Source organism: Pteropus medius, unplaced genomic scaffold (assembly GCF_902729225.1).
Source record: "Pteropus medius unplaced genomic scaffold, Ma_sr-lr_union100, whole genome shotgun sequence".
NCBI lineage: Eukaryota > Metazoa > Chordata > Mammalia > Chiroptera > Pteropodidae > Pteropus > Pteropus medius.
In genome coordinates, this window is record NW_024349804.1 from 13,935,579 (window position 1) to 13,954,006 (window position 18,428).

At 48.1% G+C, this 18,428-nt stretch overlaps 1 protein-coding gene and 1 pseudogene across 16 annotated transcripts in view; both read right to left on the minus strand.

Annotated features, from left to right (window-relative positions):
* GRK4 (G protein-coupled receptor kinase 4) overlaps positions 1–18,428 on the minus strand; it is a 47,727-nt gene that overhangs the window by 16,679 nt on the left and 12,620 nt on the right. For 10 of the 16 annotated variants that reach the window (XM_039838251.1, XM_039838256.1, XM_039838249.1 and 7 more), the window contains 4 exons: positions 13,802–13,894; positions 12,852–12,915; positions 9,740–9,880; positions 7,663–7,853 (listed from right to left, as the gene is read on the minus strand). In XM_039838251.1, the coding sequence (XP_039694185.1) occupies positions 7,663–7,853; positions 9,740–9,880; positions 12,852–12,915; positions 13,802–13,894 (489 nt within the window). The remainder of the gene's footprint in view (positions 1–7,662; positions 7,854–9,739; positions 9,881–12,851; positions 12,916–13,801; positions 13,895–18,428) is intronic. The other 6 variants (XM_039838258.1, XM_039838262.1, XM_039838255.1 and 3 more) reach the window with 5 other exon arrangements.
* LOC120583037 (uncharacterized) lies at positions 953–1,071 on the minus strand (annotated as a pseudogene).

The following is an 18,428-nucleotide window of genomic DNA, read 5'->3' on the forward strand; positions in this document are numbered from 1 at the left end:
TCACTGCTCAGAGCGTGAGCCAGCATCGCTGAGAGCTCGTTAGAATGGAGATCCCGGCTGGCCACACACTCCTGACTCCCAGCCTGCATTTCGCCTGGTCTTCCGGCCACCGAGAAGGTGGGAAGCCCTGTCCCGAAGCCGTCCCTCCAGCACCACACCCAGCTGGGAGCAAGCACTGCCTGTCAGCGGGCCCTGAAAGGCAGCCACAGTGTGTGTCGCGTGGGAACAGCAGCACTGACAGCGCGTATGGAGTGCGCTCCGCACGCCAGCACCTGTGCTGGAGCTGTCACGAAACCTCCGTGGGCAGCAGCGAGGTTCGGGGCCACGCAGAGCGGAGTGACAGAGCGGACAACCTGCTGGCACACTGTGGGGTACGGTGAAGAGGAAAGCACGGGCTAGCGTGGCCACAGCTGGAAGTTTCCAGAACTCTGGCTTAACCGGAGCTTTGGTATGACCTAAGTATTTAGAACATGGTGTGGAAAAATAGCTCCACTCTATTCGAAAGGTATCGGGAGCAACGGTCTGGATGGGGGCGGGAAAAGAAAAACACTGCCCTGAGTTCTGCTCAGACAGTTTACAGCTGACAACCCTGGGGTCCGTGCCGAGCCCCAACGTTCGGGTAAGGATTGGCAGGGTTCGCGTCCCAAGTTACCGCTTTGCTTCTCTGGGGCACTGTCCACAATGACCACTCAGAGCCAGAGAAGCCAGCGACCTTGACCCCACTGCTATGAGTGACAGGTGCTTCCACCTGCTCTCCAGGCCTGCTCGCCTGTGACCCCGGACAGAGCACTGTCCGTCCCTGGCTTATCCCCGCCTCCTCGGATCTGGAAGGCATAACCCTGTGGCTCTGCCTCCTTTGTGAGTGTACTGAAACTCTCAGACAGTGCCCAATAAACTCGTCACTGTGGAGAAATGTCTCAGGTAAGGCTCTGGATTAGAAATTTTTTTTAAACGCCTACAGCACCTGGTCTTCCTAGGTGGTCTCCCATCCAAGTACTAACCAGGCCCGACCTCGCTTAGCTTCCGAGATCGGACAGGATTGGGCACGTTCAGGGTGGCATAGACGTAGACCTGGATTAGAAATTGTATTTCCCACCAAAATGAAGCAAAATAATTGCTTTAATGGTTAAAATAAGCAGCAAAATTTAACCCCACTCTAAGAACTGGCCTTGTAGCCTAAAGAATCTACAGAGAGAAAACGGAAACCCACACCAAACCTATACCAGAGCGTAACAACTGAAGACCCCACTGTCCACTAAATGTCTCATCCCGACCAGTTAGAGAGCACGACCTCCACATTCTTAAAGACGGGACCATTCCGCACTAGGCTTCACCCTCCAGTATACTTTGGCTTTGCCTCCGGAGACTTTGCCTCCGACAGTGACATCAAGGACAACTGATGGGAGGGCCGGGGCAGAGCTGGCCTCTACGACTTCATTCTCGACCTGCCTCGTTTCTGTATTCACTATATGTAAACGTGACAGCACTTATCAGGCTGCCTTTTAACTGATTCTTCTAGTCTGTTTTGGAATACCCCAGAGGGTGCACCGCTTCAAGCTTCTGTACATCTATTCATAACTTCCCTCTCGTGAAGCACCAACAGAAGCAGCAGGATTCTAGTGAGGAAAGAAAAATAAACAAACATGAGCCTACGTGACGCTGTACATAGAAAATCCTAAGGAACTCACACCAAAACTTCTAAAGCTAATGAAAGAGGATGGCAAGGACACAGATCATTACACAGAAATCAGTGGCATTTCTATGTTCTAGCAATGAACAATTTAAAAGTGAAATTAAGAAGATAACTGCATTTGAAATAGCAACAAAAGAATAAAACACTTAGGAATAAACGCAACAAAAAACTAGAATACTTATACACTGAAAACTACAAAACACTGCTGAGAGAAATGAAGGACCGTCTAAATAAACGGAAGATACCGTGTTCATAGGCCAGAAGAGTCAATATGGTTAAGATGCCCACTATCCTCAAGGTGAGCTACAGATTCAATGCAAACCTCAGCAGGCAAAAAAAAAGAAAAAAAAATTTTTTTCTTTTCAGAAACTGACATGCTGATCTTAACATTTATATGAAAACACCAAGGTCTCAGAATAGCCAAAATCATCTTAAAGAACAAAGTTAGAGGCTTCATACCTCAGTTTCGAAACTTGCCAGAGAGCTACAGTAATCCAGACAGCGTGGTGCCGGCAGAGGCTGGACGCAGAGACCAACAGACTAGAGAGCTCAAAAATAAACGCTCCTGTGAACAGCCGGCTGGTGCCTGACGAAGCTGCCAAGGCAATTCAGTGGGGAAATGACAGCGTTTTCGACAAATGGTCCTGGGATTCAGACTCTTACACCATCTACACTATGTTAAACAATGAACTCAAAAGATTTTAAACTTAAAATTAAGAGTTAAAACTACAAAACTCTTGGAGAAAAACAAAGAACAAAATCTTCGTGCTGTTGGTTGGACAATGATATTTTAGATATGACACCAAAAGTATGATCGATAAAAAAAAAATAGTAAATTGGACTTCATTAAAATTTAAAACTTCTGCACTTCGAAAGTGGCAATTAAGAAAATAAAAAGACAAGCCAGAAACTGTAAGCAAATATTTGTTAATTTTATATCTGGTAAAGGATTTATATCCAGAATATATAAAGAATTCTTTCAACTCAAGAAGGCTAACCCAAATTAAAAATGGGCAAAATATTTGGATAGACATATTACCGAAGAATATATAAGAATGGTCAATAAACATATGAAAAGCTGCTCAATAGCATCGGTCGTCAGGGAAACGCCAATCAAACCACCATGACATATCGCCTGGCGCCCACGGGAATGGCTAGAATCAAAAAGGCAGATAATAACAAGGGTTGGAGAGGATGAGGAAGAACGGGAACCCTGGAGGGAACCCAGCCGCTCTGGAAAAGTGTGGAATTTTCTTAAAAAGGTAAACATAAATTCGCCATATGACCAAGAAATTCCTCTTGTAGGTTATCTACCCAAGAGAACTGAAAAGAGATGTCCACACAAAAAACTCGTATGCAAATGTTCATAGCCACATCATTCATAATATCCAAAAAGTGAAAACAACAGACAATGTCCATCAACTGACAAGTGGATAAATAACACGTGGTCCATCCAGACAATGGACTATTACTCCATAAAAAGAGTGAGATCCTGGTAAATGCTAAAACGTGGCTGAACCTCAAAAGCATTACACTAGTGGGCAGATGCCGGACGTAAATGACCACGTGCTGTGTGATCCCATTTATACGTAACGTGCAGAAAAAGTAAATCTATAGACAGAAACATGACGTGCCCAGTGTGAGCACCCCTCTAAAAGTGAGAGACTGGAGACAGCACATGTGTTGGCTGAGACAGCATGAAAGGTGACCCTTTGGGAACATGACAGACTGGGGTCACTGGGAAAAAGCCGACACGGGCATCTCCACTCCCTCTCCCATTTATTATGGTTTTTTTTCCTATTATTTTTGTAATTGCTAGAAAAATGCAATGAACTTCAACATTTTTTTCTTAAAATTGTGAAAGGATTTCCCCTATTTAATGAACACAGCCATCACCTATTGATTTATTTATGTGGTGAGAACGTGTAAGTTCCACTCTCCTAGCAAATTTCAGTGACACGATAGTGCTACTGACGGGCATCTGCGTGTTCATTAGATCCCCAGACCTTACTCATCTCACAGCCGAAAGTCTGTGCCCTTTGACCACTCTCTCCCTTGCCCCCGCAGCCCCTGGCAACCACTTTTCCCCAAGTCTGACTTTTGTTTCAGATTCCACACATAAGTCACACCGTGCAGGATTTGTCTGTGTCTGGCTTCCTTCACTTAGCATAATGCCCTCTAGGTCCACCCATGTTGTCGCATGTGGCAGGATGTCCTTTGTTCTCCTGGCTGCATGATACTCGTGTGTGTGTGTGTGTGTGTGTGTGTGTGTGTGTGTGTGTGTGTGCGCCAAGGTGTGTGTGTGTGTGTGAGACCTGCTGATGGACACTTAGGCTGTTCCGTGTCTCGGCTGTGTGAGCGATGCTGCAGTGAACATGGCGTGGAAATATCTCTTCCAGATCCCACACATACACCCTTCAGACATACACCCCGCAGTGGAATTGCTGGATCATACAGTACCTCTATTTTTAATTTTTTGAAGGACCTCCATACTGTTTTCCATAGTGGTGAATTTGAAAAAATTCTTAAAAGCCAACTCTTTAAAAAATTTTCAGTCTATTTGCCATATCCCCATGCATACACACTGTACATTGCTATAAAAAAAAATCCTGGTAATTTACAAGACATTGCAATATCAAAACAATAGAAAACAAAACACATCATCCTCAGAGAGGCGGAAGAACAGGGGAGAACGTTGTGTCCCACGGCCGCAGCTGGCAGACCAGGGCCTCCCTGAGGCTGCAGGGCGGTCTGGGGAAAAGCTTTGCCATGCAAAGAAAATGCCGCCCCAAAGCCCGTGTGCTGTCTAATAAGGGATTATTCCTGTGTGTTGATGCTCAGGTGGCATCGGCGCAGCAGTCTGTTCTTGGCTAAAAGCACTTTAGCTCTTCTGATTTTACAGGCTGTGTTCGTACGTTAATTTTTAAAAGATTCAGAACGCTAAAGGCAACAGTTTCCTTTTAGACTTGCAGAATAAACAGGCAATCAAATTGTCTCAAGAGACTGAGTGAAAGCACTTGGCTGGACTTAAACTGCGTGTGCGTGTGCATACACACATTTGTTTTTTAGGGTTGTTTTGTTTTAATTGAAAGATTGACTTCTTGGAGAAAGTGGTTTTGTACTAAAAAGTATGAAACTTTTCTTCTCTCAAGATTCTCTCCCCACACTTACACTTTATTTCATTCACTTGCTTTTTTCACTAATATTTTAGACAAAGCCGTTGACAAGTCGAGGTACCTAAGGGTGTGACAAACCACCACAACCCTGAAACCACTCGACCTTGGGCACTCACACAGCCCGCGCTTCCCTGAGGGACGAGCCAGCTCGGCGGGCGCCCAGCTCCCTGCTGCCTTGCGTGCTATGCAGCAGCCCAGCCCAGAGGGCCACCGAGTCTTTTGTGGTCTGTTGTCCTGTTGTTTCAGGCATTTACCTGAACGAAGAACAGAGGACTAGAGAGAAAAGAGATGCCACGCTCCAGGAAAATTACATCTGCAATAAAAAGCCCTCCAGGATGCCACGGCTCACTACTAACTTCTTAGCCTTTTCTCCAAATAAATAACATACTCCACAAGGCACAGCCGAAGGCCTGGCAGGCAACAGAGCCAGCATGGCTCGCTCCTTTCCTCCTGCCCTCGTCATTAACCCAGTGTAGGGGACGCCCCCACTCACCTCTGGGTCGCCAACACAGTGCACTCTCCCCAAAGAATTGCGCCTCCTTTCGCCCTGCTCGGACCTCGGCCACCTCTCCAAGCTGCCGCCTAAGTGCCAGCTGCTCCAGGAAGCCTTCCTTGATCAGGCCCAGGACTGATTTAAAGCGCTAAACCTAGAAAGGCCTCTGGGCGCTCCTCAAACGCTGAACCACTCAGGGGACACAGGCGCCCCCTGGGCACACACCTGCGAGTGTCGCAGTACATTCCGCGAGGTGCTCCCGCGTGAGGCCCGTTGGCCAGGCACCCTGGGGTGGCTCCCTGGGGAGGAGGGCAAGGCCGCCCCAGGGCCCTCAGTGCTACCTGGTAACATGCGGGCCCCTAAGGACTCCTCTCTCTGACCTTAGGCTGCCAGAACAGTGAGGCGATCCTGTTTGCGCCATCTCCCTACAGAAAGGAAGATTATCCTCTGGTCTGATAAGCTGTCAAGCAGCAATCTTCGAAAATAAGGAAGAGGACACAAAACCTCTCCTTTGAAAACCGCGAGCTGTGCTTTAATTGGTCCTTAGATTCAAGGGGTACACAGTACTAGAGGCTGAAGGCCATTGGTCATTCATTCAACAAACAGTGGGCACCCCCTGGTGGCGGGTGTGAACACAGCGGTGGACAAGACAGACTTGGTCCAGTGCCCACCGCCCGCAGGCCAACCCAAACCTCCGCCTGCCCAGCCCGAGGGCCAGTGGGAGCCCGAGGTCAGAGGGCGGGGAGAAATGACCTTCCAGGCGGTCCAGTAATACACCTGCACACCAGAGCGAGGGAGAGGGGCCTGACGTGCTCGAATGTAATAAGCTGCCGACGTCCTCCAGGAAACTAGGACTCAAATTCCTCACGGGCCAGTCCCATGCCCCACTGCCACCGGTCTCTCCATTTAAGTACAATGACAAGGCATTCTCCATTCAGACAACCACCTCTGTCTCTAGAAGAATCGTTCCCAGGGCAGCAATCACCCCTTGCTCAACGCAAGGCGGGGCCTTGTCGACCCCACAGCCTGGTGCCTGGTCCTCAAGAGACATTTAACGTGGATCTGCGATGCATCGGACAAAGAGAAGTCACGGAGATAAAGGCCTCCTGAGGCGCTCGCAGGCTGGCGTGACCAGCCCCAGAGCGAGACCACACTGAGCGCTATGAGGACAGCAAAGGGGCGAGCGCCTCCGCGCAGACAGGGAGGGGCCTCTGGAGGGAGGACACCGTTGTGAGAACTCGGGAAGGACAGGCAGGCGAAGGACAGGCAGGCGCTTTTCCGCGTGGAGAAAGGGCGGTAAGGAGAGGCATCAACAGGAAACCGCAGGTGCAAAGGGGTAAAGGCCCAGGGACGCCAGACGGCCTGGGCGCTGCCGATCTGCATGCATTACGAGGGCAGAGGGGACCCACTGGGGAGCAGCAGGACACAGGGCTGAAGCAGTCAGTGCGGAGCGGCCCTGCACGGGGCCCCACATTGTGGACGACATGACATCAGGTCCGCTCCACAGAAAGGCGCTGTCATGGCTCTCACGGAATAGGGACTGGGCAAGGCTGGCACCGCAGAGACCAGGTCAAGCTTCTGCCTGCACGCTGGCCTACAGGAGACAGGAACTGAGCCAGTGAGCCCAGAAAACAGTGACGGGGGAAATACTCAGGAGTGATTCGGTGGTCAACTGGATGGGGAGCATGAGGGCAGCAGCTATACAGACACCTCAGGATTCAGGGTAAGGCCACGGTGCCTGGTAGGGAGTGACCTGCGGACAGTCGGCAGGGGAGTACGCAGGTGAAGGGGAGCGGCAGGCCCGGGCCCCAGCACCCGGAGGATGGTGGAGACTGCCTTCCGCCCGGCTGAATACAATGTTCACACTAAACTAATTCTAACAATTAATTTTCTTTACTAAATTTTAAGATGCAGAAATGGCAAACGTAATTTTAAGATATTTAACTTTCATTCTATTTTGTCAGAACACAGTCCACAGTCCTTAGCAGAACTGTCGAAATGTCTAAGAATCTCAGAAATGAGTTCTCCTCACGCCTGCTTGAGCAGCACTACCTGCATTTAATCAACTTAACAAATAAAAACTACTCACTAGAGATGAAAGAACCAAAAGGAAAACCACGGTCCACCTCTGATCCGCAACATTTGCAACAGGGTGAGTGACCAGCCCCTAGGGTCGCCACCAGGGGGCTCCCTCTGCCGGCTTCCTGCTCCAGCCCCAGATGGGCCAGTAGAAACCCTGCAGGAGCCTGAGGCTCACGGGGTACAGGCCCCCAGGCCCCAGGAGTTGGTGCCGTTCTTACCTGTACACAATTCTTTCCCTCTGCAAGTCCTCCAAGCCACAGCACACCTCGGCGGCATAGAAGACGGCTCTCTGCTCGTCGAAGCCGGGGTTGCCCAGGTTGTAAATGTGGAACTTCAAGTCCCCTCCGTTCATAATGGTTAGCACCAAGCACAGGGCATCTTCGGTTTCGTAAGTGTAGCATAAACTAACCTAAAGATGACAGCGTCACAAAAAAAAACAAAACAAAAACCTGCTCATTCACCGGTGATTCGCTCTACTTGCTAACGACACTCAAATAACGCACGCCGGAGCTCTGAAAACACCCAGACACTCTGCTTCGGGTGCTTCTGGGACTGCTCCCTGTCGAGGCTCTCACACTTTTGTACTGAAGGGTGAGAATACGCTACGTCTAGGTGGATAGGTGGCAAAACGTCACAAAGACACTTGGGGCCATGATTCCTCAAAGTTATGCTCCCATCACGGAGCGCGGATGTCCCATGCTTCCAAACACCTGGACGCGCCCCACAGGCAGGGCCAGGGAGGCCGCGCCGCGCACACTCTGCCAGCGTCATGTGCTGTCAGTCAACGCTGCTGGCTGGCGGCACAGTGGTCTCTTATTGTGGTTTTAATGTGCATTTCTCCGAATATGCAAATGCAGAGGCACTGCTCATACTTTTTCATATAATTATCCATTTGCAACCTCTTTTACAAAGTGCTTACTCAATTTTTTGCCAACTTTTCTATTGGTTTGTATGTCAACATGTGCACGCACGCACGCACGCGCGCGCGCGCACACACACACACACACACACACACACACCCTGCTGGGATTCTGACTGGGACTGCACTTAATTCACTTAATCTGTACATCAATTTGGGGAGAAGTGACATCTTCACAGCACTGAGTCTTCCAACGACGAACATAGAACCCCTTCATTTACTTATTCTTCTGTGATTTCTTGCAATAGCATTTTATAGTTCTCAGTGTAGAAGTCTTGCACATCTTCATCTGATGTATGTCTAGGCTTTTGTTTCTTTTTTTTTGCTATAGTAATTGGTATCAATTAAAATTTTGATTTTCTAAGTGCTTGTGGCTGGTGTCATATTTAATAACTTGGCTAACTTCTCAATCAATTATCTACAAAGCCTTGGACCGTCTCCACATACAGTCATGCTGTAGGCCAGGGTGACAGTGGATGAGGAGGAGACAAACATGACAAAGATACAGCTCAGGACCCCCTGATCAACTGTAAGCAGGGGAAAAACACAGAACCAAGACGAAGGAAAATATTCCTGCATTCCATGGGAGTGGCCAAGAACACAGAAACCAAAACATTTTGTTTAAATAGATAAACTAACTACTACTTATGTCCCTTTCATAAAGCTAGATGGTGGATTTCTATACTTCAAGCCTGTTAGACAAATATATTTAAAACAATTCCAAGATGAGCCCATTTTATTAAAGATGTTCATTTGACACACATCAGACTGACATATCATCCACATAAACTATGTAATCAGGTGAGAGAAACTAGGTGTGAAGATGAAAAACGCACCACTTAATGCACAGGAAGGGCCTGGAAGGAGTTCTGAACTCACCCCGGTCCCCCAGACAGTTAGTCCTTACCTGGAACAGTGAAGGCGGAATTTGAGGCTTCCTACAGTTGGGATATGCTCACTGAGAGCCAAATAGTAGACGTGCCAGGTATCAGAAAGAGGACAGATGGAGACAGACTGGGGGCCAGAGGGGTGTCTTCAAGTGTATCGGTCAGAGCACCCCCACTGGCCATAGCACTCAACTGGAAGATGACAGCAAACGGAAGGCTAAGCTCTGGCTGCCACCAAAGCGGGGAAGGGCACCTGGCCAGCAACGCCAGGCTTGTAGGTGTGAAGGTAACTGACAGATCCGGTGATGACAAGCCACAAGTTCGCAGCAGGATGGCCACCATTTAGTGTCTTTGCCCGGAAAGAACTGACTAAGAACAAAAGGGCTGTCACTAGAACTCGGCTGGTCCTGGCCCCTACCGGACTCCGCCCCTCGGCTGAGGAAGGCGTTACTCATCAAGCCGCCTGCAGGGGGCGCAGGAGATACTTACTACAAATCGGCTGTGCACCTTCTCCAGGATCCTTCTTTCATTTAGAGCCATAGCTTCGCCTTTCCTCTTCTTTATTCTCTTTTTTTCTAGCTTTTTACAGGCGTACATTTTCCCTGTAGCTCTCACTTGACAGGCACAAACCTAGTTTCAAAAGGGGGGAAAAAAGGTCTACGTCCCCCCGGCATTTCTTAGGCTACTAAAGAACACTGTCCCCACGATGACCCGCCCAGGTAAAGGGCAGCTACGACTAAGCCGCCAGGGCCACTTCAGTGGTGGGCACTTGGGAACTGTGGGGCCGGCTTCACCCTCAGCTCCCTCGTCGATGGACGGGAACCAAGCGAGCACAAGGCGCGCCCTGGACACCACGACAGCGGGAAAATAGGACTGGTCGCGTGTGAGCACACCACACCTGTTTCACCTAAATGTGTCTCCCTGTGTCTCAGTCCTTTCTGTACAAGAGCAAAGTTTTGGAAACTAAACAGATTCTTGACTTTTTTTAAAAAAAATATATAAAGAAATATATTTCATAGAATTCGTAGACTTTCATATATTTACTCTGCTTGGTTTTAAAGTAATATTTATATGTTACTTAGCTTTACACTATGAAAACTTTCAGACATACAAAAGTGGAGAGAATCCTATGAGCCCCCAGGTACGAGTCCCCCAGGTTCTGGACCATCGACATATGGTTGTCTCATTTCCTCTGACCCCTACCCACTTCTCACTCACACGCACACACCAGCCGCACACATGCAACCCCCATATCCCATACACACCTACATACAACCACATGTACACACATGCACATGCCACACAAACACGCAACATGGAAGATTACTCTGAAAGCAAATATAAGACACGATATAATTTCATCCATCAATAAAATAATCCTGATGGTAAAATATAAAGTTCACAGTGGAATATATTTTAGGTATTAGGACAATGATAAAACTCACCTGAGATTCCAAGATAACGGTCATTATGATTTTGCTGCATCGCTTCTAAAGCCCCCTGTGTACACGTATATCAAGAACATACACCTTGCTCCCCTCAAAGCCCTCTCTGGATTTTCGGGAGAAATGGGCTTCTATGATGGAACAGGTAGTATTTTATAACCTCCTTTTTATAGTGTGACTATTTTCTCGTCATTAAATGTTCTCTCAACATATAACTATTCTCAAATTTATTTAATCATTTTCCTATCATCAAGTCTTGGCACATGGCCTCTGCGTGTCTCTTTATCTTAAACTTAAAATAAGTTCTTTTAAGTGGCACTGCAAAGCCAAAGGAAGGGACGGGGGAAGAGGGAAGGCACCTGGCTCCGCGCTACCAGCTGGATAGCAACGCTCATTTGCTCCCCACAAAAACCCAGGGAAGCAGAGATCACACCGGGAACTGACGGAATAGGAACTTGACCTCGGGTCCGCCCAGCTTGTAGGGGGGAGGGTCTGCCCTGTCCCCTATACCACGCTGCCCCCGAAACAATGCGGCAGAGATGCCGACTGATTCCCTCCCACTGCCCTTCCCTCAGGAGCCTACAAAGCTCTTTTCCGTTAAATAAAGCATAAACGAAAACATCATTGTCAGCAGAGTAAGACCAGACACACACCCTTCGAAGCCACCGGAAGAGGTGCCAGCATTTGGAAAAAGGCGCTGCACGATGGCATTTGGACTTGAAGGGCACTGAGGCTGTGTGCACTAGGGTCCGGGGTACTTCTAACAGGCGTTCAGAAGACACACAGAGTGGTGGCCACTCCCCACCGCCACCCACCCTGGGCCTTGACATAACGTCCAGCGCATCCAGAACAAGTCTGTGAAAAACCACAGCGGTTTATTCGTCCACACAATCGCTGGTTTAGAAACACAAGTAAATGTGTTAAAAAGTAATCTATAAAATCGGAAATACACAAGTCTTTCAAAGTGGTTAGCTTTTGCTAACATGTTCTTACTAAATCCATTTCTAAAAACTTAAATGCAGCTATAACAGAACTTCGTTGTTTTATAAACACAAGACCCACGTGTTTGAAACTTCTTTACCTCCATTCTTTGACAAAATCTGAGTTTTATCCTTAGAGATCATGAAAGACAGAATAGTAAAAACCAAAGAGAGCAAATAACTTTCGTGCTCCAGGAGGTGTTCAAACGGAGGGTGGATTCCTCACAGAAATATCTACTATGCAGGGGTTATGGCAAGCATTTGGTTGGGTTACACAAAATATTCTAGGAGGTCTCCAGAACTAGACAATACCGCTGATTCCCCTGAAGTGATGGCTACGTGGATCAACTTCTCGCATGTCGAACCGCACACGTGCACGAGCTCTCACGGGCGGTGTGTCACTCCTGGGTCAGCTTTCCCACTCATGGCTTCGGCTTTGGCTCTCTCTTGGACTTTGGGAGTGTGCGTGCTTTAAGCACACGCGGGCAGGGCACCTTCCTCTCACTCAACACCCGGCTTCATTTCCACTCTGGCTCTCCTGGCTCTGGGACTTAGCAGTGCCGGAACTGGTCATTCACGAGGCAATCGATGCCTGTTAAAACCACCTGTCTCTGTCCACTGACCACAGCGGCCACGGAGGGCCATCACATTTAAAGGCCACCTCTCATGAATTTGTGGGTAGTTTCCTCAGGATTTCCTAAATTTAACAAATTTTCTAGACCTTTTGATGTAGGTGTGAGGTACATGTATGTCCAAACAGAGTTGAGTTAAATAAGCATATTTAATACTACACTCTGTACTACGTGAACTTTTAGGCTGGTCTTAAATTATGGAAATAGAGTAACAGAAATTTCATAATATAAAAACAGAATAACTTTTTCAATCAAGGCAAACTGACTGAGCTTGAACATCAAACATGGAAAAACAACTTCTTTAAGAAATATGAAATGGAAGGTAAAATCACCAAAATAGTGATTTTTTTTCCCTAGATTTCCGAGCTTTTTAAAAGCTTGTAGCAAAGTACCTTTTACTCAAAGTTGAATCTTAATTCTCACAATTGGGTAAAATTATACCCCAAACATACGGTAAGGACACAGATGCAGGTGTGTCACCTAAAGATCACGTCTTTCAATTACCTCGCTGTCTACTGCTCACAAGTGGTCACATGTTACTTACCTCTCCAAACCCACCTTTTCCTAGAACTCTGTAATGTCTAAATGTTTTCTTTGTTACTGGACGCCTAATCAAAACAAAAAATAAAAAAGTTTCAGGTCTTAAATCGCATTGTTATTTTAAAACAGAAAAGCCTACCCAGCCCTTGTCTCGGCCTTACTCATGGAACCACACTGGTCAAGGGGAGTGCCGGGGACCGGGCTGCCTGTGCTTAGGGACTGGCCCCAAGGTGGGACTGCCCTCGACTGTGCTGCGACAAACAAGCACATGTAACTTTTCAGCTTTATTGAAAACACCCAGATAGATGTGGAACGGTCCCATTAGCTTTACTAATGACAAACCCGCAACTAGCCCACGCTACGAAATACCCATGTGTTCTCAGACCGCCCCGTGGGGCTGTCGGAAAGCTGCTGAGGAAAAGAACAGATCTACGGTGCGCTGTCCTTTGCAAAAAGAACCTCAGAGGGCCACCCGACATCTCGAAAACGCATGTATGAACCAGCAGCGGAAGTCTGATCGATCAATAGTAACTGGTGGCAGCTGGCACTTCCTGGGCGCCAGAAACGCGAAGCATTACGCGCTTTCTCAGGTTTTCCAAGGGTCCAGGGGAGTAGATCTTAAGCACCTCTATTTTACGGAACAAGGACCCGAAGCTCATAAAGGCTCAGTCACTTGCCCGAGGCCACACAGCCAACACGAAGCTGAGACCACCAAGACTCAAACACTGCCCTGGGTTACGAATTATATTTCTGTGGATCTAGGATATGCTTTATTTTCTAACTATTGCACCAACGGGGCTGACCACCATTTTAAAAAGAACGCAGTCAACTAAAAACACCATAGGCAACCCAAGGTTCCCGGTGGCATTTAGACAAGTGGAACAGGACACCCAATCAGTGTGCATTACGAGAACTTATCTACTTGTTTTCATTGAGCTTCAAGTTGAAACATACCTTTCCAGCCACTTCCACTGTAAAAATCGAGAAAAATATGGGCTTTCTTGGTATTCTTCAAATGGTTTTCCACTTAGATAGCTATGGACAACACTAGAAAAAGATTTCATGCATTACACACCTGTGTGGCATCAGAGGATGGAAGCAACTGTGTGTGTGTGAGTGCGCTGATGAGCACGGGCTGTGGAAAGCCGACCGTTACACACAGTTCAGTGCTATCGGCGAAAACATGAGGGCCGCAATTCAACAGAAACGCATCCAATTTACCCTCCGGAAGTCAGGGCTGCTTTTTATGTATATGGACATCAGAGAACTAATTACTTGATAGAAACAATCCGCCAGTGAAAGGATAATAGTTTAAAATGTATTCAAAGTCTGTGTGTGCGTATGTGTGCACACTCACACGCGTGCAAAGGTAAATATATTGCAGCAGGGGATGCAAACATTTTGTAAATAAAATTGAAGTGAATGTCTAAATGATAAGAGTAATAAGGCAGAAAATGTTAACGTGACACCACCTTTTTTTAACATTGAAAATAAAGCACCCAAAAATTATTTTATGCTACACATTTCTTGGAGAAATTTTATGCAATTAGCCATGCCTCTTAGGTTTTACTTATAATTTTATTATAGAAGTAATAGAAGGCTTACTTGGGGAGGAGATAAGGGACAAAACATAGCCCGTCCTCCAAAACGGCTCATTCGTTAGCAAACACCTCCTGAGCAGACTGCGAGCAGTGTGCCGGATGCCCGAGGGAAACACGTGGAGGGCCTAGGGGTTCCGAGACCCTTTCGGGGTGTTTGGTAATGAACCCGCATTTACAATAATACTGAGAGCTTATGTGCCTTTCTAAAACCCCATTCTCACGGAGGGGTCTTCCAGAGGCCTCGAGACATGTGACAACATCTCTGCTCTGATAGTGGAATGCTCGTCTTATTTTTTTAAAGAAACATAACCCATATGCACAAAAGCTTTTTGGGTCCTCAATAGTTAAGAGTGTCCCAGGGTCCCGAGAGCGGAGGTCGGAGCTACATTCAGTGTCGTAATGGGGGCCCGTTCCCATCTGGAGGGGCACATGGGCGCTTCAAGTCCAAACCCATCTGACCAGTGAACGGGTCTGATACTGTCGGCTTAGCTAAATCATCTTTATAGAGGTGTTTAAGTATTCCCGTGAAAAGAACGCCACGAAGGCCATGTTCTCGTGTTACGCTTGCCTGTTTCACGGCCTGTGTAAACTAGGAGGAAATGCTGCCATCGACTCACCAGTGCTTCTCGAGCTCTCTTCCTAGCGCGCCTCACCTCAACACAACAGACCGCTCCACCACTCCGGTCTGGGAGGTGAACCTGCTGTGCATGTTCTTTAAAAACCATGACATTTAAAACTGTGCATCGGTCAGCTCAGCGCTGGCTTTTCATGTACTCAATCTGGCGACCCCACTACCCATGAAGTCAGGCTGACTCGCACTGCAGCTTCGCATGGGAAAGACGGGGAGCATAAAGGGGCCACTCGAGTTCATTATGCAGCATCAGTATTCTAGGATCCAAAATGAGAAAACCAGGTTTTGGGGAAAATAAAGGTTGTGACAATATATAAATAAGGCAGGAGAACAGAAAACGCTGAAACTCCTAGTTTCTTCACAGTATTATGCTGAAGTCTCCAATTAGGCAGTGCCCGGCACAGCTGGTGGCAAATGAGACAATAAATATCTAGAGAGTGAACTGTGATCAGTCGAATCAAAACAGATAGATGTCTGAGTATCAAAACTTACTTAAAGATTAGCAACTTTAAGTCCCTATCTTGAAATTTATGCCCATAGAAGGCAGAATTTTTGATCCGTCTAATACGGTTAATGTACATCAGCCTGTATTTTTCAATAGAACAGAATTCAAAAAGTGTATTTCACCAGAGTTAAAACTGCAAACGAACCTAGTGAACAGATAGATCGATAAAGAATCCTAAGGCTAAAATGGGGGAGCGTACACTGACCGTGAAAAAAGAGAGGCTCTTAGAGGTGAGAGAGCAAATTATGAAATAACTGTAATTACGAGGTAAGTTTAAACGGCATCGACTGCTAAAAACCTGAATCCCGAATGAAGTGAACTATAGCCCAGCAACAAGAGGCCAGCCCTGTCTGAGGAGGAGCACCCCCCACTCACGAGCTGGATCGGCCCGGCCCCCTACCCCGTGAGCTGTGGGCTCGCGAGCATGCTGGGCTCTGTCTTTTTGACTTGGTGTGTATTTTCTCTCCAGTTTAAGGATGGAGAGCTTAGTATTCCCTGCCGCATTTGCCCGTGGTTTTTGGAAAAGATACGAATGATGATGTGCATTATGGACTGAATGGGTCCCCCCCACAGTCATGTGTTTGAGTCTAATCCCCAAGGTGTTAGGAGGTGGGGCCTGTGGGAGGGGATCAGGGGATCGGGTCTCGCGGGTGGATCCCTGTGTGGGGACCAGTGCCTTACAAGAGGCCAGAGGGCTGGCTTCCTCTTTCCCCAAGTGAGGACACAACAAGAAGGTGCCATCACCGGACCCCAATCACGCTGGCACCTCGATCTCAGGCACCAAGTCTCCAGAACTGTGAGAAATAAATGTGTTGTGTTTTATAAGCCACCGAGTCTGTGGCACTTTGTTACGGCAGCCCCAGGGGACTAAGACACTGTGCTTCCAGGAGTGTCAATGAAAAGGCCCATGAGAGACGGCCTGGCCTTGCCCAAGGTGGAGCTGGTCTTGGCGGAGGTCCCGTGAGCCTGTCAACAAGGGCACTGTCTCCAGCCTATGGTTGTTCCTTCTTTGTCTATGTGATGTCACCTGGCCAGGCTGTGAGTGAAGCCTTCAATCCTGCTTTTGTCTCTGATGTCTCTTGCACAGGCTCGACCAGACCACCAGTCCAAGACTCGTCACCGAGGTTCTCGCCTGTCCCCTGTCACCCTCAGGAAATGTGGACGGTGCAGCGTGGCTGCGTGAGGAAGAGGAGCCTACCTGCTGGGCATGCAGCGGGCAGAAGCCACTGGCACGCCTCGCGACGTGAGTGCGGGGCCACCTGCCCACTGGCACACGTTGACTCAGGCACAGGGAACGCACGCGCCTCCTCCACTGAGCTGCTGACTCGGGCACGACCGAACCATGCGCTACCCCAGAAACGAAACAGTTCCTTTGTCATTGACTCACAAAGGAGTGCTCTAGGCTGCACAAAGCAGTTGCCTAGCGAGCACCATTTTTCTTCAAGTTGCAAATACCCACCACGGTAAGAGAAAATGACTGAGCCTGGGCTCTGGTGTCGGAAAGACCTAAACCCGCCCTGTGGATGTGATCGCCACAGGTGGCTAGGAGCTGCCAACCACTAGGGCCTTACAGGAGCGAACATTTAGACTTGTGTCCAGGAGTTAACGTGAAAAATCAGAGAAAGAAACACACAACGTATGAAGCGACAAATTAGGAATTTTCAGATTTTTTCTAGTAGTTTCTGCAAAAATAAAAATGGAACAGAAAAGTGATGCTTTAAAACTGGGAACTTTGCAAACCCAGAACCTATAATGTGACTGTGTATGGCAACAGGGACCTTGCAGATCTTACTGAATTAAGGACCTTGAGATGGGGGATGACCCTGGGTTATCCGGAAGGGCCCTAAGTGCAATTATGGCGCGTGTCCTTATGAGAACAGGGCAGAGGGAGATCTGGACACAGCAAGTAAGGAAAGCCCAAATAAGGGCCAAAGCGGTGACAGACTGGAAGATGCCACACTCCTGGCTCGGAAGATGGAGGACGGGGCCATGAGCCTAGGGGACTGCAGCTCTAAAAGCTGGAAAACCCAGGGAACATTCGCCCCTAGAGCCTCAAGGGGAACACGGCCCCGTCGACACTTTGTTTTCTGCCCAATGACACAGATGTCAGGCTTCTGACCTCCAGGACTGTAAGAGAACATATGTTTTTAGGCCACCACATTTGTGGCAACCTGTTACAGGGGCCAACAGGAAACTAGCACGGATGGCTCTGTCATCGGCGTGGTTGTAAGCCCCCCAAGGGTGATGGGCCAAGTCACTGCTGCTTATCATTCTATTCCCTGAACTCAGATCAATGACAGGCACATAGTAGTGTCTGAGAGTTTCCAAAGAGTTACTAACACGCCGAGCTCTGGAATTTATATTTTCTTAAGGCATGTAAGAATGTAAACTCAAGCCAGCAGGGTTTTATTTTGTTTGGTTCTCCACTATAACCTCAACCCACAGAAGGGAACCACTAAGAGTTGAAATGCATCCTCCAAAGAGACAGGAAGTCCGAGCCCGGGACCTGTAGATGGGACCTTACTCAGAGAGGGTTGCTGCAGATGTTACTGGTTAAGATAAGGTCACGTGGAGCGAAGTGGGCCCTACTCCAGGACGACTGCTGCCCCTACAAGAGGAGGAGGAAGCGCAGAGACAGAGGCACACAGAGAAGGTGGCCACGTGACGGCAGACTCCCAGGAGCACTGAGGATGACCGAATGCCACCAGGGGCTGGGAGAGGCAGGAAGGGTCCTCTCCTACAGTCCTGAAAGCACGACCCTGCTGACACCTTGACTTCGGACTTCCAGCTTCCGGAACTGTGAGACCATTGATAAAGACCTCCTGACACAGCGCAGGCTCTCAA